Raw genomic sequence first — 21,356 nt, 5'->3', positions numbered from 1 at the left:
AATTTCAAAAGTAGGCAAGTATATAATATCCATACTGTTCTAGGGGTGTAATATCCTTTATGAAAAGCAGCCACATAACACATAGCGCTGCAAGAAGGCACTCTAGAACAGGCCTGGTCAACCTGAGGCCCTCCAGCTGTTGTGAAACTACACATCCCAGCATGCATTGCCACAGTTTTGCAATTATGGAATGCTAGAACTGTGGCAAAGCATGCTGGCATATGTAGTTCCCCAACATCTGGAGAGCCACAGGGTTGGCCAGGCCTGCCCTAGAATGTGAGAGCTTTTTATTTAACAGCAGCCAAACTCCTGATAACAACCAGTCATTAACACTGTTTCCTGCCACATCCATACATGCGCCCTAAAATATATGAAACCAGATAGAAAAGATCAATATAGCTTTCAGTGAAGAGTCAAGCGTCAAAAAATAATCCAAAATGCCACTTCTGGTACATAGGCTGTGGATCTCACAGCCCTGGTCTAAAAAAAAATGAAATCATTAGCCCAATTAAAAATGATAATTCATTTAGTAGGGAGAACAAATTAGGAAACAACCAAAATCCATACGTGTACATCTTGTATGATAACCTACAACATATACAACTGCAGATGAAAAAAAAAAAAAAAACAGTATTGTAGAACATACATTTTTTTAAGTATGAAAATTCTGGAGAACAGTTATTGGTCATTTACAGTTCGTGTTATTTGCGGAAACATAAAACAGATTAAAACAACGGTTACATCGTTCACAACAATGGTCTGGTGGTCTATGCGCCCACCGTCTGTGCAGCTACTAATAACTACTAGGAAATAATATATATATAAAAAAAAAAATACACTTACCATTACTAGCGGTAATGACCACTAGTGAGTATTTGAGCCTTGTCTGACCGCTGTCAATAATAACACAGGTGGGAAACAATTCTATGTATTCTGGCGGGTTAGCACTTTACAAGTAAGTTGAGGCATGTTGAAAATGAGGATTTAATAGTACGTGTCTTGGTGATTAGTTCATACACTATCCAACACCACAGTGAATCAATACTATTGAAAGATGCTCTTGAGTTGTGTTACGGGCAACAAGTGAAGCCCACGTCATGTTCATTGTGAAGCCTACTGAAGAACATGGTTTTGGCTTGGAGTTCTTAGAGCACAGGCTCAGGACACTTCTGTTTTCCCTGCCGTACTGTCCTCATTCATTTTACAGTTCCCATTGTGCCAAGAGTTTGCATGTTGGTCTTCGAGGCTTTCATTCATGCTATCCTGATCATCCTTTACGTGATCCTTTTCCTGAATGACATAAGAGCAATTTATTTACAATCATGTTGCAAACACACAGCAAGCTATTCCTAATAGATTCAAGTACAAGACGATAAATAGGAAACAGAATTGAAAGGAGAGGAAAGGAAACAGTGAAGACAAATTGAAGACACTGTAGGGAGGGGGACACAGAAGGCTCAGTATATCTACAGAGTACTTAGATGATGTAGGGACGGGGACACAGAAGTCTCAGAATTATAGCTACAGAGTACTCAGAAGATGCGGAGGTGGGGGCACAGAAGGTTAAGAATTACAGCTACAGAGTACTCATAAGATGCTTTAGGGAGGGGGACAAAGAAGGTTCAGAATTATAGCTCAGAGTACTCAGAAGACTATTTAGGGAGGGGGACACCATATGCTCAGTAGTATACCTACGATGTACTCAGGGCACGCTGTAGTGGGGGGGGGGGGGGGGGGGGGCACAGAAGGCTCAGTATTAAACATACAAAGTACTCAGAAAATGCTGCAGGGAGGGGGGACACAAAATGCACCATATTATAACTACAGAGTACTCAGTAAATGCTGTAAGGAGCGGGGGATGCAGAAGGTTCAGTAATAATAAAATGTAAACAGGTAGCCCTATCTCCTTGAAAGCTAATGTTATATAAGTAAAGAAAGACTTGAATAGACAGGCAGATAAAATAAAAGGTAGACTAAAAGATAATAAATGTTAAGGTGACTATGTACTAATAGAAAAACAGCACTGGGCATTCTCTAATAACTGATCGATAGAGGTGTATTCACCCAGTGATGCATGGAATGGCCACTTGCATCGCTCCTCTGCCTTTTTGTCCAGGTTAATGTACAAATCACACACTGCTGCTACATGCAATGCCAGCAGCAACGACTAGGGTACTTGTGTATTTTCACTTCTGCCATATTAAATATGCAAATGATCAGTACAGAACACATTGTACGGCTTAGTCACACAATTTGTGGCATGCCAAACAAGGCTATATGGTGAGATTTGAGGACAGGCGTATGTGGATACTTATGTATGGCGTGCTGCCATGCTCACTACATCCTTTCACTGGTGATCTCCCTTGATCTCCCAGCACATCCAGGGGGCAAGTAACAAATGGCCGCTGTATCTTCTTCCCACTCCTGTAGACTCACTGGGAAAGATTTCCTTAACTGTCTATTTTTAAGGTAATGTGTTTTTCCATGTACAGAAAAATATAACTCAAAACAGGAATCATCTGAATGAAGGTCCTGACGACCATACTGATAGGCTCTTTGGCGGTCTGTACCTACAACCGAAACTGCCACACCCACGCATTGTACAAACATTATGAGAGCTATGACCAATATAATCTCTGATGTTGGCTTTTACTAGTCCTAAAAATCACCCAGTCTTTACATTACACCCATTTTTGTCCCAGTAGTTCAGGATCCAAAAAAGCCCACAACCATTACAGATGTTGGAGCATGATTCTAGAACAAACATGGATTTGGAAGTAGTAGCCTGGGTAATTGGTAATGAAGTTGCTCCTACCACCTTCCTCACTCTACAATGGCAGTTTTTGTCCTTTATCGTAGATGTGCAGTCTTTTCAGGCCTTAAACACCCCTCTTTTTAAAAAGGTAGAAGCTGGGGTCATTTTATTCTATTGCTCTTCTCACACCGGAACTACAGAATTCTGCAGTCCATAAGATTCCTCCTGCTGGTCCTTACAGCTTCAGTTCTTGACTTTATAAAAGGATGAACACTGTCAAGGCTTTCTGCTTGGGAGAGATCACAACTCCACAGTGTAGAGCTGCATCAAGTAATCTTACATGTCCAGACTGCTCTAGAGACCCCTAGGGACAGATGTATCAAGCATCAAAAAGTGATAAAATGGAGGGTAATAAACAAGCAGCCAATCAGCTCCTATCTGTCATGTCATAGGCTGGGTTAGAAAAATGACAGGTATGAGCTGATTGGCTGGTTGTTTATCATTCTCCACTTTATCACTTTTTGAAGCTTGATACATCAGGGCCCCTAATCCACCAACAGATCATTCTGCCTTCCCTGAGCTATGCTCACACTGCTGCCACCTTGTTCAGTACAGTAGGAAAAAGGAAATTATGTACAGTGCAAAATAGAGTATACAAGAACAGTTCAGACATAAACCAAAAACAAGTTAATATATTTAGGGGGGAAAAATATATTTACATTTCAGTAACAACTGCTGTTTTTGGAATGACAGCATTCTATTAACCATTTTATTGTTCCTCCACTATACTATGATGAGTGCTGGCTGTCCTACCAATACATGAACAAGACAGTATATTCATTATATTAAATATAACTTCCACCCATTACTATTGGAACTGAAATAGTGCCTCCATAGACATATGTATTTGCACAATCCTGCCAAGACTCCATATAGGAGCACTGTTTGTTTTTGTGAGCTAGGAACATGTAATTGATGTTATAGAAAAAAAAAAAGGCACCGCTTACCCTTATCTTGTACTTATCAGCTGAATCTCTTAAATCTTTGTCTTTATAGCTATTTTTCCTGGATGATGAACGGTCTCTCTCCCTCCTATCACCGCTGTGAGCCCCCTCTTTCCCTTTTCGCTTCTCCTTCCTATTTTTGCTAAGAAAACATTACATTAGGAACGGGTCTGCTCCGGGAAAGGTCCTTCTAAGAAGAAATACAAGTGGAAATCTTTGTTCTGCAGTGGTACATAGAATATCGTGTGGAATATAATTCTACCAACTGCAGACTCTATTTTAAGATCTGCAGGTTTTTTGGGGGGAGATGTCAGAAGTAATCTGTTCCACAAGCTTTTAACCACAGCATTAAATGCAATACATAGAAACTAAGACTATAGATGAATACCCTGCAGTATATGCTCAGTAGCAGAACTTAATAGGTTTAGTTATGGGGTGAATGTTAGCAATGCCTGAAGAATCATACCAGCTAGCCTAATACGTGTACTACAATATGTGCTTCTATAGGCTAGGAACATTGAAAGAGCTCCGCCAACTTTCTCTAGAAACTCCTTCAAAGGATGGAATAAGGCTCGGGGCATCAAACTTACAAATACATTTCTGCATACTTTTTATGCTTGCAGAGGATTTCATTTTGCAAAGGATATCAAATATGGATGTCCTATTTATTGTTCCACATTCACAGAATATTCAGCAACGCACACAAAGTACATTTCTGAAAGCAGCTCAGTTTTTCATTTCAGCTGAAAAGCCGCCCTGTGTGTACGGGCCACCGCAGCTCACCGGCTGTTATTACCCAGCAGATGAGCGACGGACTGAATGGGGTACTTATGTATTATCTGGGCTCCCATGTTAAATGCACCCCATTTTTTCATACCCCTACTATCCAAATCCGCATGGAGTTGATTTTATATAGTGTGCCCGAAGCGTAGCGAGCCCCGCGAGGGGACACAGTCTCATAAGAAAAACGGGAGCCCAGATATTACATAAGTACCCTGAATGGCTTTCAATAGTGTTCGCTGCGTTGAAAATCGTTTGGAGGGGAGGGGCTAAAATATATATGCAAAAGTGTAAATTAAGAAGAGCAATTAGTAAAAAGAAATATTTTTTTAAATACAAATATGTAGATTTTGTGGGTAAACTTAATAAAGTTCCTAAAATTGAAAAGATAAGATTTTTCTAAAAAAAAACAAAAAAAAAAAAAGAAAAGATTCTCTCGTTTCTCTATTTCATCCTAGAAAATTATAGACAAGAATCTGATTGGTTCAATGGGAACATCATCACCTCTTTTCCTTTTAAGACACTTTAGTAAATGTACCCATAATGTAGAAAGGTTAATGCGCAAGTGGCTGATCAGTACTGTTACCTCCTAGGAGAAGGCGATCTAGAGACCCTCTTCAGAGTTTTGGAACTTCTGGGGGATTTGGAAAGACTTCGACTCCTCCTTTTGCGTATTTCCCTGAAAACAGTGTTAATTGTAATAGTTTTAATAACATGCAACAAATTATTAGCAGATACCCATTCAACTTAACATGAAGACGCTGCAAGTGTCCGCCTTGTTGGGGGGAAAACATTTAATTTTTTCCTAACTATTTTGTGGACGTTTTTCAGTATGAGGGAGCAAAACTTATGCTGTGTACACGGTGAGATTTGACATTAGATTCTAGTCAAAAGCCGCCCTACACAGCTATTCCACAGAAGCGACCTGCACAGAAGGTACCAACAGCCTAGGTTAAATGAGCAGGCAGCAGGCCTGGGACAGAAACAGTGTGGTAGCAATGGCCAAGGGAAAGACCACCTTCAGGGTAAAGAAACACAACTTGTTTGACTCCGGCGGCTCAAAAGAAGTCTTCTGGAGGGACATTGGAGCAAGATTCAAGTTCAAAGGTGGGACAGGAAGGATGCAAGAAGAATGGATCTAAAGAAATCCCTGAAGAATGGTTTGGAATTCTGGAAGACTCTCCTGCTTTCTTAAAAAAAAAAAAAAAAAAATAGATAAGGCTTAAACCTGCCCTTTAAAAAAGAGCAGACCCTTCAGAACACCATCCTGAAGGAATGATGAGATAAAATGTGACAAATGAAAAAACACCAGCAAGAAGACAATAATGTCCATGCCAGGCAAAGTACAAACATTGAATCCAGCGATAAATCTTTGGAGTTACTGGCTTCCAGGCCTGGATCATAGTCCGGACCATCGACAGATTCCTTTTGCCCTTAAGATGCAGGTTTCAAGAACCATGCTGTAAAGCCAGCTGATCTAAATTGTGGAGGTGACATGGACCTTTAAATGGAAAATCTACTAACATGTTGTATCGAAAAACAGACCCAGAAATACCATTCACGTGAAGGCAAAAGACTGGATTTGAAAAAATTAACTATGCAGCTGAAGAGTGAATACATACTACTAGTAAGCCTACTCAAAGCAAATGCTTCGAGCTAGTCTGTTACCTTGTGATTGCCTCTGTGTTTGTTCAAGTGTGAGAGAAAGGTTTGACATGCTACCAACAGATGGCAGTGTTTCGGACACACAAATGGACATATATGTATAGATAATGCATACGGAAGTGTCCAGTGTTAGCTGGATATGTTGAAGAAAGATGGACTTCTTATGTAGCCTTCAGCAATAGGCCATCCAAGAACGTAATGTTGACCCAGGCATGTCTGGCTACCATGTGAGCGGTTTGTGAACGTCTTTGGAGCTGTGGAGGCAGAAAGGAAGAACCTGAAACTGAAAGTTATGCCAATAGAAGCCAAAAATGCTCCTGGTTCTAAGGCACAGATGACAGACCGGATTGATTCCCTCTTTAGCGTTTCTAAGTGTAAGGATTTAACAAATTTAGATTCAGAATTGGCCGAAAAAGCGGTCTGGCTTATTTTGGAGATAAACCCCATAACCTCTGAATTCTGAAAGAGGAAGCCGCCTGAAGAAGAGCCCTTTGTTTGGAAGTATACTGAGGAAGAGGAGAGGCAAAAAACTTGTTTGGTACTGGCCCCTCAAAGTCCAAAATGTACCCCCATGATATTAACCTGCTTATCCAATGGTCTGGTTCAGATCAGAGACAGAACTCTGAGGTAAACAAGCTCCTACCACATGGGGACAGTAAACATCATGAAACCAGACATCATGTGACAAGCTTATCGGTCTGTACGAAAGGAATAACCATAGCTTTGATAATTGTCTAATAGGAGCATCCACTTTCGGGTGAATCTCCCATGGGCTTGTATATTTGTCTGCAAAGGGATAAAGATATTTACTTTTTCTAGGAACTTAACATTTAGAGTCTGGTCAAAGCCAAACCTCTTTCAAGATACTTTATCTTGAAACATGAAAAAAAGCAGTCTTCTTCCCAACCAGAAGTTTCCACCAGTCCTACTTCTACTTCCTCTTGAGATGAAGCCGCCAAGTCTGGATCATCCCAAATAAAAGTAAGAGGAGGCAAGGTCGGCACTTCAAAACAGTGGCCCCAAAAGCTTCAACCATATTATATAAATAAATGGTCTTCTCTAAGCAGCATTAAAAGGCTGGGGTAAAGACTTCTGACATTGTAAGTTCAGCTATGGCATAAACCAGGGGAAGCCAACTCCAGTCCTTGAGAGCTACCAACAGTTAATGTCAGCACCAGACTGATCTGCCAACCCCCAGGCTGAGCAACAACGGGTTCCACATAACACGCTTTACAGAGGGCACCTTTGAGGTAATTTAGGATCACACTGAATAAGAAAAGTGGACAGCTGAGCCGGACTTGCTTTTTAAAGTTTTTTCTGGTTTGCTTGAAGTGGTAGGAAAAAATAGCAGAATACAATAAAATTGTTAAAATATAGAAGTATAAGACCCCTTATACGATCAAGCACTGTGTAAATGTATTCAGATTAAATAAATGAACGTAAGTGCAATGAGATTATAGTGTAAAAAGACTGGTAATTACATACAGGCTCAGGCTAATGGTGAAAGTAGCCGTGCCTTCAGTATATATAATGCAGGAGGGCTAAATCATTTATCGGAGATAGTCCCACAATACTCGCTGTGATGGTATCCCTATAGAACACCCTGCAGCAGTCACCCAGTGTGCTATGCCTATGCAGATAAGGAAATGGTGCCTGGAAGTGGATTCCTGTCTGAAAGTTGTTAGGAATGGGGCAGGGTGACATGAGTGCCCTGGACAAAATTATGGCGGAACCCCCCCAGCCCCTAGGAGATGAGGAGGAATAATGTACTTACATAATAGGTCAACCCACTTCCCCCACAACAAGAACGTCACATCCCAGGACTTACTGTCATGTCACTGTGAAATATCAGTCTATGGCAGGCATGTCCAAACTATGGCCCTCCAGCTGTTGTGAAACTACAGGTCCCAACATGACTTGTCCCAGTTTTGCTATTAGGGATGCTAAAACTGTCAAGGCATGCTGGGATGTGTAGTTTCACAACATAGTTTGGACATGCTTGATCTATGGGGTCGATCCTATTAGCGCCCGAAGGGTGCGAGGTGCCATTCGGGTGCCGTTTAAATGCTGAAAATGGCACCTGAATTAAACAGATTTCGCACCCTTTGCTGGGTCAAATTCACTTAAAATTGCTCGCACCCCTATGGAGGTGCAAGCACTTTTAAGCAAATTCAGTCCGCCGTAAAGTGCACCCGGTGCCGTTGACCCCTAAGATCACTTCAGATCAGGTATTCACCCTTTAAAAATGTACTTCCAATAAGTATGAAAAACTTATAAAGAACCTGAAGAGGCCTGCAGCGAAGGAATGTATAAATGTAGTAAGAACATGAAACAGACGCTAACCTGCTAACACTGCGAGACTTCCTAACAGAAGAATGGCTCCTTGATGGGCTCTTTGACCTTTTGTCCTTTCTTCTTTTATCATTTTTATCCTTTATCTTGTCTTTTTCCCTAACTTTACTTCTGTCCTTGTCTCTTTTCTTTTCCCTGTAAGAAAAAATATTGAGAGAGAATCGTTAATGGGACAAAACAAAGACTAACCCATGAACGCAACGATGGCCCCGCACACGTTAGAGTGCCAATGTTGTAAATTTCTCCATTGTGAGACGAATAAAGGAATTCTATCTTGTTTAAATTTTAATAACTTTCACCCAATACGATGTCTGGGCTCAAACATTAGTACGCCAAGCCCTATCCTAAAATAAATTTTTTTTCAAAGGTTACTTTTTAACGCTACTGACACATAAAAAAGGATCAGCTCTATAGACTTTGAGATCAATGTTTTTGTTGTACCTTACCATGTATTTTTACATATGTCCGTAGTGCTATTAATACCAGTGCCAAACACAGAAACTAAAATATTAGTCCTAGCCTGGAATACTTAAATCTGAACAGGAACATTCCCTTATTTGACTAAATTAAATTTTTTTAAACCAGGCAATTTTGTCCGTACCAAAATTAAAAGGAGAGAGAGAAAAAAAAAGTAAAAGAAAAGAAAGGGAAAGTGTCAAATAAATCCCTGTAAAACAAGTTGCTTGTATGAGATGTATGAGGTGATCCTCATATCTAGGTGTGTTTTGCCTTCACCGAAGTTCTGATTTCCATCATAGAACACTTTCAAAATGAGTCTTGTGATACGAGTGGGAGGAGCCTGCATCGTAAACAAGAACAGACAAAATTCCATGACCCATGGTACTGCTTGCTCTTAGCAAAACACGCCTAAAAGTTCATCCCATTCTGTAGCCACCTACTTTATACCGTCACATGGTAATTCTTACCTTCACACATGAAGACTACAAATTAATTTCCCTTAGCCCAATGTCAAGACTGTGCTCTTGCATCACACTTGTCTCATCTGGACTTCCAATAAATCCCCATTGTCTTTTAAAGCAAACACATGTAACAAAAGCAACTAATGCCATGTAATATAGCAATAATCCCACTGCAAAAGCCAGAACCTTGCTGCCTCCACATACCTTGAGCGCGATCGGCTTTTTGATCTGTGACGTTCTTTTGATCTGGAACGTTTCTTATGAGGACTTTTGGATCTTCGGGATTCTTTATGTTTGGAGCGAGACCTGTTACGTGATCTGCTTCTGTAAAAAAAATAAAAAATTTTTTAAGTCATTTGTGCATGTGGAAACAAACGTGGTGGCCTTCCTCCCAGTTTTATCTGAGGGATGTTCAGGTGCTAGGCTGTTGCTACTTTCAAACACAGCAGAGGCCCGGCGTTATTACTGGGGCAAGCAGGCACAACCTGGGTTCCAGCTGTGTATGTGTATAAGGATCAACCAAGGTTCTGCATCCCAGATCCGACCCTGGTCCCATCAAAGTTATTCCTAAGTACAACCTGGGTTGGCTTCAGTATAACCCCTTGCACATCACAAATGCCAAATCGCAGCCAGAATTTGGATACGGAAGTAACCCGGCATTTATGATGTTTTGCTGCCCACAGTGACCCGGCAATATACATCAGACTGAGGCAAGGAGTCTTCGAGGGCGGAAGGAGGCAGTGTCTCCAAGTGCTGCCTCCGTCATTGTGTGAATAAGAGCTGGGTTATCCTTTCACACTGCACAGAATGCCAGGTTGCTGAACCCAGGAGATTCAAAAAGGCCCTTTCCCATCGCACAGAGACCCAAGTCAACCCAGAAACTACCATCGTTACAGCAGACCAGTGTTTCCCAACCATAGTCCTCAAGGAACACTAAAAGTCCAGGTTTTAATGATATTTATACTTGATTTACTAATTAAATCACCTGTGTGGCTATCCTTAAAATCTGGCCTGCTAGTCTTCCTTTTTTTTTTTAAAGCCTGCAGGAGACCAATACATTTATTTGAATAGTGGAACCATGAATGCCTCTACAATAATACATAAATGCTGCACAAATCTTCTAGGATACTACTTAAAGACCCTATAACCACTGAATTAACAAATTCAGGAAGTGACCTGAGGAACATTCTACAACACAAATGGTCAGTTAAATGGACTGGCTGCTTCTTGGAACCATACATCATACACATAGGCCATTAGAATTTGCTTCCAAGAATGCCATACTTTGCATATGACCAAGGTGCCAAAGCATAGGTGTCGATTCTGTGGGTGCTCAAGGGCCCGAGCACCCACGGACATTGATGAGCACCCACGGGCCCGAGTCCCGCTGCTGGGCCGCCATATTAACTTGCTAATTTGTGGCTGCAGCACCCGCATTGCCGGACCCGCCACCTGGGAAACAGTATGCCGGGAAGAGTGTATTCTGTCCGCGGAGTACCTGCACTGTGGGGGCATTTATGTACCTGCACTGTGGGGACATTTATGTACCTGCACTGTGGGGGAAATTTATGTACCTGCACTGTGGGGGAAATTTATGTATGTGGAACTCTGTTGCCGTAATTTGAATATTAGAGACAACTGTGCTCCGTGATATAAAATGGTACTATTCTGTGGCCACACCCCTTCCCCATGAAGCCACTCCTCTATATTTTTGGCTTGAGCACCCACCAGCAAAAACATAAATTGGCACCTATGTGCCAAAGCCAAAAATGACATGCAACACTGAACTATCAAATAACTGCAATGTGAACCTTCCTGCTTTGGAAATTCTCTAGAGAGTTAATTTACTTAAAAAACAAAGGTACTTGTTTCCTAGCACGGCCACAATCTTGTGGATCGTGTACCGTTAAGGTACACGATCCACACGATGGACCCGATTTCCTTTGAAATCAGGTCTATTTTGCCGGCAAAGGTACAAAATCGGGGGCATCGCGTCGGTCGGGACCATTAACATTGGTCCCGACGCGACCGACGCGATGCCCCCGATTTCCCCATAGGCTTCAATGTTAAAATATTTTTTAACATTGAAATCGTGAGGATCGCGTCGGTCTTGTGCCATTATAATGGCACAAGATGAGATGGACTTGATTAAGTCCATCTCACCTTTAAAAAAATTTGAAAAATGTGAAATGGGCCAATATGACCCATTTCACATTATAGATGTCCCCGTCGTCACCCCACGATAGACGCCAACCCGAAGCGTGGCGAGCGCAGGCGGTGCGCGTCCTCCGACCTTTTCATTCCCCTACTATCGACGTCGGCGAGCGCAGCGAGCCCCGCGAGGGGACGCGTATAACTTCACAGGTATACGCGTCCGCTCGCCACGCTTCGGGCTCGGTGGCTCGCTGCGCTCGCCACACTATTCTATTCTCAACTCCACGCCGACGAGGATAGTAGGGGAATGAAAAGGTCGGAGGACGCACACCGCCGCCCCTCGCGGGCTCGCCGCGCTTCGGGTTGGCGTTTATCGTGGGGTGGGGTTTACGTCGTTAAATTTGGGGGTCTAGGGAATATTTTACATTGAATCCAATGTAAAATCGGGTCCCAGGGACCCGATTTACATTTCATTCAATCAAAAAATCGGGTCGGTCGCATCGCATGCGACCAAATCGCATGCGATGCGATCGACCCGATTTTTCCGACACGACCACCCCGATGTAAATCGGTGTGGCCGTGCTAGGAAACAAGTACCAAAACAAATTTTGGATGTTACATGGGACAAATATTTTTTTTTCCCCATCCATCCTCACTGGCATCAACAAACGTTGCATCCAATCTGAGATGAACCCAGGGTCACGTGCTTGGGAAAATAAATCAGATGGGCAGTTGTCAATACCCGACTGAAGAGATAAATTATAAGTAATAGGATCACACAGCAGCCTCACTAATCACTGGCTGATAGACTGACTATCCAATATGTGGTGTTACAATGAAAACTATATCCAAATGTGTATGATGTTGCATCACCACCTCTTTCTACTAAGCTGCCAACACTGTTCTGATTACCTGTGCTTTGAGAGGGACCTTTTCCATCTAGACCGGGACTTGGAGCGAGAACGAGAAATGGAGTGCTTTTCGATGATCTTCTCAATTGGCTTACCAGTCTCTACTAATAAAAAAAAAAGAACATATTCAAATTCTTAAAGGCAAACCAAGGGCAACATGCAGTGAGAGCACATCTGCTAGCAGAAAAGAGGAATTGCACATTTGCATGCATGTTCTAGAATCCCAACACCCAAGTAGATCCATCGCCTGTACAGACTGGAGGCAGCCTGTTGGCTGAATGAGGGTGGCATGTAACATATATAGAAAATCCTGTATTACCTAGAGAAGACATTGGGCCAAAACTGAGTATCACCTAGCTCAAATTAATTTATGCTAGACTTCCGTTTAGTTACTAGTTATTATTAGTCCTTCATTTGAGGATATGGAATCTTCTGGCTTTGGTAATGCCTGAAGCCTGTGAATGTTGTCATAAAGTGTCCAATCCCTAATGATGAAGGGATGACTTGAGTTTGTCACCTCTCAGCCACCACAGAAACAAATGAAGCACCTTTGGAGATGGTATGATGAACCGGCTGATCATATATTCCACTTTAAAATGCGTTTGAATCGTAAGTCTCCCTAACAATACTGGGCCAATTGTACAACCTGGAAGGTGGACACCATCATTGCTAGGACCCCTTGTGCAGATAAGAAAATAGATCTCTGCAAATTATCAAGGACTATACAAATCCTTGTAGACAGTATTTAGACCTCTGGTAAAAGCATCCGCTGTTGGTGGGTGCTGATCTAAGTGTGAGAGAAAGTAAGCCCTCCAAATGATGTTCCAACCAGCTCCCTACCACCTGCTAACTCAAGCTAAAGCTAAAATGGGTCTAAGACCATCCATAGCTGTCAATTATATTAAAATATGTTCTCAATATTCCCGTCCATGACCTCTACAAGTGCTACATGTGTTAGATATGCAACAGTAGCATCTATATTGGGCGGAGCTTCCACTTTGTTCATAACCTCACTGAAGAAAATATAGGGTCCGTAACCTCTCTAACCTTGTAACTTGACCTAGAGAGGTCCCATATGCCCATTGTCCTGGTGTGCTCTGGGGGTATGCATCTAACGAAGAGGTGAAATCTATGGCCTGGGCAAAATAATTGGTGCCAATACATGCAGCAACTGAGCCTCAGACTGGCAGCCTGTGACTAAGGAGTACCTCAATGAGTGTTCCAAGGGGAAGCTTAACGGATATCACCTCCCCATCCCTAGTCCAGGAATTGGCCCAGTCTCTGATAAAGCATGAAAGGGACCACTGAGGTCACAAAAAAGAAAGTGAACTTGTAAGACAGACCCCAGTTCCCAACAGGACTAAGGGCACTAAATCACTGATAATTCAATGCTGCAACCATCATTCTGGATTCAGTATGAAATGCCGGCGGTCGGAATCCTGACGGTCGAAACACCGACGCCAAAATGCCAACGGGGGGGGGGGGGGTCGTGGACACCCATAGAGGAACAAAGTGCCGGCATTGCGGCGGTCAGGATTCCGGCATCGGTATTTGTCCATTGGGATTCCGACCCCCGGCATATTGACCGCATCCCCATCATTCTGTCAGAGGTGCATATTAGGAAAGACTGTAAAACTATGTCTGCCAGTACTGGCGAAAGCATGCCAAGGTTGCCCAGAGTAGGTGCATTACCTTATCACGCTGCCTTTATGCACCTCACAGCCACTGGTGGTTGCAGATGCAGCTGTACAGTCCCAAAAGTTAATGTATATAAAAATATGTAGTGTATACTACTGTCAACAGGTGTTCTAAAAGGGGATGGGTTTAAAAGCTTGCGATGATATTTCAAGTTATTGCAGTTCAGACTGAGCCTCTAATCGAAGTCTCAGTCTCCCCAAAAAAGATGATGAAAAAAAGTGTACATGCACCTAGCCCATCATGTATGAAGTGCCAACATCTGGGATAGTACAGCTGCATCTATGAATACTCATAATATAAAATAAATGAATGCATGTATTAGAAGTGAAAAACTCACATTGCAGTCATGCTAGAATTCCAGTCAATAGGAAGCATGCTGGGAATTGTAGTCTGTTCCCAGTCCTGTATATTTATAATGCATTGAACAGTAATCTACAAATACCAGCCCTAGAAGGTCCTCTGTATCCCATCCACCCCTGCATGTATCAGTGCAATAGAAACAAGTCCTTGTCATCAGCAATTGGCATAATTGTAATGTCTGGTTGATTGACAGCTATTAAAGCCAATCAAGTTTCTGCAGAGGAAAGAAGGAGAGAAGTAGGAGAAGAAAAAAAAATGATTCCCCGAAGTGCAAGGTTGCAATACACATACAAAATATGGATGTGTCTGCAATCTGTAACAGATCAAGTATAAAGGTACAGAACATCTCCAACATATTCAGCATTTCTTCCATAGCAACAATCGGTGTAATCTGCTACTTTCCCTTTCCCTGTTATATGGATTCTCACTGGGTGAATAGACAATTGCAATGAGTCCGATTCAGACTCTAAAGCAAGAGGAGAGATGCCATGAGGACAGGGGTAAGAAGGGGCCAAAGTAACAGGGGTGGTCTTAATATGTATGCTAGGCATGTTGGGTATTTTAGCACAGACCAAAATGAGCGACAATATGGACTAATAAGGATTATTATTCCAAAGACAACAGAACTCTACACAATGACTCTGGAGACAGGTCTGTAAAGAACACAAGGTAGCAATGGGGACAGTCAGCAGACCTACCTGGCTCAATTGCCTCAGAGATCAATGACTGTGCTTCACGCACTCGCTTCATCACTTCTTCTAGTTCCTTTGCCGCAGCTTGTGGGGTCAGCTCAGGGGGCTTAACGATTGCATTGTTTGAGTGGTTGATTCTGAGTGGAATAAAGATTCAAATTACATTTTTTAAAAACTGTATTCTACTTTAATGGCAGTTAAACAACAGAAACAGCACCTACAACTGACCCTCGCGGCTGATCAGTGCTAATTTGTCATCTCTCAAGTGATTGGAGACAAAATCCATGATTTTTGTACTTACCATTAAAAATCCATGTACTTGTGTAGTTTCATGCATGGCATGGCGTGCATCTGAGTCGCCTTGCGGGGCTCGCTTCGCTCGCCCACGCTGCGGGCTCGGTGGCTCGCTACGCTTGCCACGCTATCTAAAATCAACTCCATGCCAACATGGATAGTGGAGGTATGAACTATCCATGTTGGCATGGAGTTAAGTTACTTTATTTTACATAGTTTGTGGCGAGCGTAGAACCCGGAAGTAGCCATGCTGGCGCCGTGAAACTACAAAAGTACCAAAATCCATTTTTACGATTCCATGGGGAAACTGAATGGACCATACCACACACAGGAATGTGCCAGAAACTCTCCGCTAGGGAGAACTGGAATTACAATAGGCTGACTTATGTGACAACTCTTGGGGCAAGAAGGAAGTCTTGTTACAAAGCTCTGCATGATCATCACAACATAAGAGAATGTAGGATCATCACAACAAAAGAGAATGTAGGACAAACGATAAAAGAAAGCACTTTACTCAGACACTCACTTGGCTGAGGAAATGGTCAATAGGAAAAAACATGTTCAAAGTGAGGTATTAAAAGAGGTTTAAAACAGATATGACTGCAAAAAATGTACGACCAGATGCAAGTCCTATCACACCTGACTACAGAAGCTGTGGAAACCAGCTTTCAAGCCTTTAGCATAGTTGTAATAGCACCTTCTAGAATAGAGGAGGAAGGTATCAATGCGGTTATTAGGTTAAATGTGTCGACTGTGCCAATCCGGAACAAGGATTAGTCGCTCGGTACTGCTGGACGCATTTCAGGACACAAGGAAGAAACGGAAACAGCCAAAATAGGTAAATTCGATGAAAAGATCATGGCAAAGTCAAGATCATCTGCTGCCTGATCTTGACTTGAAGCAGTAGAGGGGAACCTTGTGCTTTATGTGTGATGCCCTAGGACCTACTTCCGGGAGTCCTGATCTTGTTACAAAATTCTGGTCAAAGATCCTGATGGCTGAGACAATCTTCTACCAGGAATGAATATGGCAAAACTTTCTGCCGACTGAAGGGTGAAAGCCATCGCGGTCAACATGAGTTTTTACTTTTATTGGTGAAAATGCTGACAACTGGGCACATGGACCCCCAATTGGTACACCGATCCACGAGTAAGAAATACTTCCAAAAGAAGTCATGTTGACCTTTTTATGTGTCAACCACAGCAGCATTTCACTTGTGTTAACCTTTTGACCAAACCGACCATATGGTGTTGAACTACTTACCATTGACCTAGAAGAGTGGTTCCCAAACTGTGTGCCGCGGCTCCCTGGGGTGCCTCAGGATACATGCAGGGGTGCCCTTGGTTGGTGGTCTAGGGGTGTCGTGAAAAAATTCTGATACTCTAGGGTGCCTTGATTCAAAAAAGATTGGGAACCCTTGACCTAGACACTGTCTATCAGCCATCTGTATACCACACTTTATGTACACCCCACTGCGGCATTGTCTAACTGGACCTTTACCGAATGCTTCCGTAGCTACTATCAAGACAGGAAAAACTGCTTTGAGTTCCTGGACACTGATAGGGACTAAAACCTCTGGAAAAGATTCTGAACAATCATTGCACCCCAGTCTCCGAGACCAGCATCCATGGTCACAATTCTCCAACCAATCCCCGAAACCAAGGAGGATGGTAGTAACGTGGAGATCTTGCCCCCCTTAGCCAGGTACGCCCATTTTTCCCCTATTATATTGACCCAGGCAGAAATCAGAACTGGTGGAAGTGAAGCATCTGAAGTTATGTATATTGACTGTGGAGAGTAGACACCAGCTTGGTATGAGAGCTGTCTCGGAAAGAAAATGTTCCATGCACTAGAACAGTATTTTATTTAAAGTTGGGAAATAAAAGGATCCACCAAAGGAGGGAGATACCCACTCCTATCTACAGCTGATCATGGATAAAAAGGATCATGCGTGCCTGGATATCTGGAACTTGCAATCTGGACGCACCTGGCAGTAGATCCTCTGAGTATAAGAGGAGGTAACAGCGTGCTTACTCTTCCTCTTAAAAAGAGAGAGACTTCACGCGACTCCTGGAAGTCAACATATGAAGGAAGGCTCTCTGGATATGACGGACATCTAGTGCTGTGCCATTTCAGGTACACCTTAGACATGTAATGAAAGCTGCCATGAAAGTAAAAGTTGAGACAGTGGCAGTAGCTTCGGGTGGGTTAATCTACATGCAGAAGTGCACTCAGACAAGGGAGGGTACAGTACTGTGAACCACTCCACAGGGGCAGAACAATGTGGTAGTTCCCAATGGCAGGGAATCTCTTCATGAGGTACCCACTGAAAGCAAGAGAAAGGATGCAGAGCACCCATTGCTAGCAGTGCCCCTAGCTGCGGTATGGCGTCCCTAGTATTCTCAGGTAACGAAACAACTATTCGAAGACTGATCCGACTGACCCCTACCGCGAGCCTGTGGTGTGCACTATGGCGGATGGAATGGGTCCCTTGGATGTGTCCCACATAGTAGAAAAACTACTAAATCATGGAGTCTGTCCCCAGATACACAAAATGCAGCCTGAAAGAAAAAGAATGCCCAAGTCGAACAGACATGTAAACTAAACTGGCGTAAGTTAAAAACTTCCGGTACTTTGTTTCCTAGCACGGCCACAATCGCGGCCATCGGGGGTAATTTTTAGTGGCCTGCAACGCGACCGACGCGATGCCCCCGATTTTTCCATTGAAATGCATTGAAAATAGTGAAAAATCGGGTCGGTCGCGTCGTGTGCACATAAAAATGCTTAAACGGTCCAGACGCGATGCCCCCGATTTCCCCATAGGGAACAATGTTAAATGCCTCAATTTACCCGCGATGACCACGATTTCCCATAGAAAACAATGTTAAATGGATCAATTTACCCAAATCAGCATAGGGAAGAATGGTAAATGGGCCAGAAACCCCAAAAAAACCCACAGAGCAGTGGAATGTCCCCCCAAAAGTAGTTGACGCCACCCCGCCATCAACGTGAACCCGAAGCGTGGCGAGCGCAGCGAGCCCGCGAGGGGCGGCGGTACGCGTCCTCCGACCTTTTCATGCCCTACTATCCACTAGGGCGTGGAGTGAGAATAGAATAGTGTGGCGAGCGCAGCGAGCCACCGAGCCCGAAGCGTGGCGAGCGCAGCGCGCCCCGCGAGGGGACGAGGATACCTTCACAGGTAAACGCGTCCCTTCGCGGGCTTCCCAGGTGTCCGCGTCGCCATGGACACCTGGGAAGCCCGCGAGGGGACGCGTATAACTGTGAAGGTATCCGCGTCCCCTCGCCACGCTTCAGGGTTGGGTGGCTCGCCACACTATTCTATTCTCACTCCACGCACTAGTGGATAGTAGGGCATGAAAAGGTCGGAGGACGCGTACCGCTGCGCTCGCCACGCTTCGGGTTCACGTTGATGGCGGGGTGGCGTCAACTATTTTTGGGGGGACATTTCAATGTTCAGGGGTGTTTTTGGCACATTTACTATTGTTCCTATGATAATTTGGCTAAATTGAGCCATTTCACATTGTTTCCTATGGGAAATCGTGGTCATCGCGGGTAAATTGAGGCATTTAACATTGTTCTCTATGGGGAAATCGCGGGCATCGCACCCGATTTTTTAGCGGCCGCGATGCCCGCGATTAAGATCGTTGTGGCCGTGCTAGGAAACAAGTACCAAACTTCCTGTCTCAGACATATTAATGCATAGGAATTATTACATTATTATTACTACAGTTTTGAGCACAAAATAGGAAATAAACTGTCTCCATTAACAGAATTGTGAAATGTAATTTATAATGAGAAATACTGTTTGCTGAATGGCGTAACCTACTTCAGGGGTCTGTCACCAAACATAACGCCATTGAAGGTCAAAGCTCTAGACACTGAATTCTGGTCAGAAAACTCCACGAAAGCAAACCGCGTGGGTTGCGTCTCATCCCCAGCCATACGGACAAAGCGGACATCTCCAACCTGCTTAAAGAACTCCAGCAGCTGCTCAGCTGTTGTAGTCTGAAAAACAGAACAAAAAAATCATGTGTACAGCAAGTCTCTCAGGATTTTACTATAAATATATTGGATATAACACGGTAACTTACATAGTTCTGTAGCACAAAAATATATATCATTACTTAATAAAACCCCAAGGATTATTAACTTAATATTCACTCAAGGGGCACACAGATAAACATCATGGGGAACCACCTCCCAAAGGGGGCAAGGGTACCAGAGAGAAAGAGCACTGTAATGCTGCTGCACCCAGCTTTCATAATGCAAGAAAAAAAATATTCAAAACAAAAAAACATTGGGCAACATCCTATCGGCCCTGATGCTGTTCAGGCTGATAAATACAGCAGGATATCATAATTAATATGACTCATGATCTCAATCGCGGCATCCACTTATAGTCCGTTTGCAATCAGCCAAAAATGGACTCCTGATCATGCGCAAACACATGGGATTGGGGAAAATCCACCGATCCCATATGTTGTTGCGAGTTCTGGCGGCTGTTTTTTAGGGATTAAGCTTTGCATGCCAACAGCGGGTATCAGGAAAAAAGAACCCAGGCATTGGGGGTAATAGGAAAGATCTCTAGGTTTCCTATCGGAATATTTTTGCTACTAAAAATCTCCGCACACTGAGGTTAACTAGGTCCCCAAAAACAGTCACATTTGAGAGCCGTGTCTTAAAATGAACAATGTTTGTGTGGATTGGGTTCCCACGTACAATGCCAATGTCAGCAAATGAATCAGGGCCTCAGTCAAAGCCTGACTCTTCCTCATAGTTGCTTACAGACAGAAAAACACATTTAACAAAGAATTTTGTATACAAACATCCTGGCACACTCCTCGTGTGAAGAAATGGAAATCTGTCCAGACATGCTTGATGGAAGTCAGCGACCCACAATAGGAACGTTAGATTTGACATAGAGCCACAAGGAAGCACAGACGTGACACGTAGTTTGAAAAGCGACACAGAAACTTACTACCTGAGAATTTAAATTTCCAACGTAAATTGTTCTCCTAATTTCATCAACCTTTGTGGGATCAACATTGCCCATTAAAGGCGGTTGTGGCAGTTCTCCAAGTGCGGGCAGGGCAGGCGCTAGAGCTGGAAGAATGGGGGCAAGAGCTGGGATAACTGGCTCCAGTGGTGTTGGTAATGTAGCAGCCAATGCGGTAAATGGAACACTCAGCTGAAGAAGAAGTAATAATAAAAATAAATTAATGTAAATAACGACTGTAAAGAGAATTTGTTAATCTTCAATGAAATAATAACAGTTATAAGTGACTAGGGAAAAGATAGGAACCAACTGCATCCTAAAAGGACACCTGTCAGAGACACAATGGTATATGAAACCAATATGAACGAAAAAAAAAAAACCTTAAACAGACATGTAGTCAATTTTTTTTTTTTTTTTTTACATGTTGGTATAAAACCTGTAATTTCTCTGGGCCATGACAACAGCAGTGCCATATTTAGGGAGATACGAGTGTATTTAACACCTGCCAGCAACAGAAAACAATTGTGGCATATGTAAAGCTCCCAATAATTAAGTTTGTTCTACTAACAAAAATCAAGTTACTGAAGCGGTGATGCTAAAAAGGTTTCATATTTCAAACCGGTTTGTTATATACAGGTTGAAAGTCAATCAGCATTCCCCAGTTAGAACCAGCATGCGAGGGGGACATTTCTTTTACATGTCTGTTTGGATTTTTAGTGCAATTAAAAAGTTTTGTCTGCACAAATCACCGTGC

The 21,356-nt window shown here is 43.0% G+C and overlaps 1 protein-coding gene across 12 annotated transcripts in view; it reads right to left on the bottom strand.

Annotated features, from left to right (window-relative positions):
- The window catches only part of SREK1 (splicing regulatory glutamic acid and lysine rich protein 1), a 56,476-nt gene that overhangs the window by 4,440 nt on the left and 30,680 nt on the right, over positions 1-21,356 (bottom strand). For 3 of the 12 annotated variants that reach the window (XR_014450711.1, XR_014450712.1, XR_014450710.1), the window contains exons 5-13: positions 20,585-20,794; positions 19,433-19,611; positions 15,298-15,428; positions 12,543-12,645; positions 9,681-9,800; positions 8,548-8,691; positions 5,126-5,218; positions 3,763-3,901; positions 844-1,290 (exon numbers count right to left, since the gene is read on the bottom strand). Coding sequence is in view for 8 of the 12 variants with exons in the window: in XM_083152770.1 (XP_083008896.1) it covers positions 1,159-1,290; positions 3,763-3,901; positions 5,126-5,218; positions 8,548-8,691; positions 9,681-9,800; positions 12,543-12,645; positions 15,298-15,428; positions 19,433-19,611; positions 20,585-20,794 (1,251 nt within the window). In the remaining 4 variants the exon portion in view is untranslated. Of the gene's footprint in view, positions 1-19; positions 481-508; positions 1,291-3,762; positions 3,950-5,125; positions 5,219-8,547; positions 8,692-9,680; positions 9,801-12,542; positions 12,646-15,297; positions 15,429-19,432; positions 19,612-20,584; positions 20,795-21,356 lie in introns of those variants that run through there. The other 9 variants (XR_014450713.1, XM_083152770.1, XM_083152818.1 and 6 more) reach the window with 9 other exon arrangements.

Source organism: Crinia signifera, chromosome 1 (genome assembly GCF_055691185.1).
Source record: "Crinia signifera chromosome 1, ASM5569118v1, whole genome shotgun sequence".
Lineage (NCBI taxonomy): Eukaryota > Metazoa > Chordata > Amphibia > Anura > Myobatrachidae > Crinia > Crinia signifera.
The sequence above is the reverse complement of the archived record's forward strand: the minus strand, read 5'-3'. Positions and strand labels throughout refer to the sequence as shown.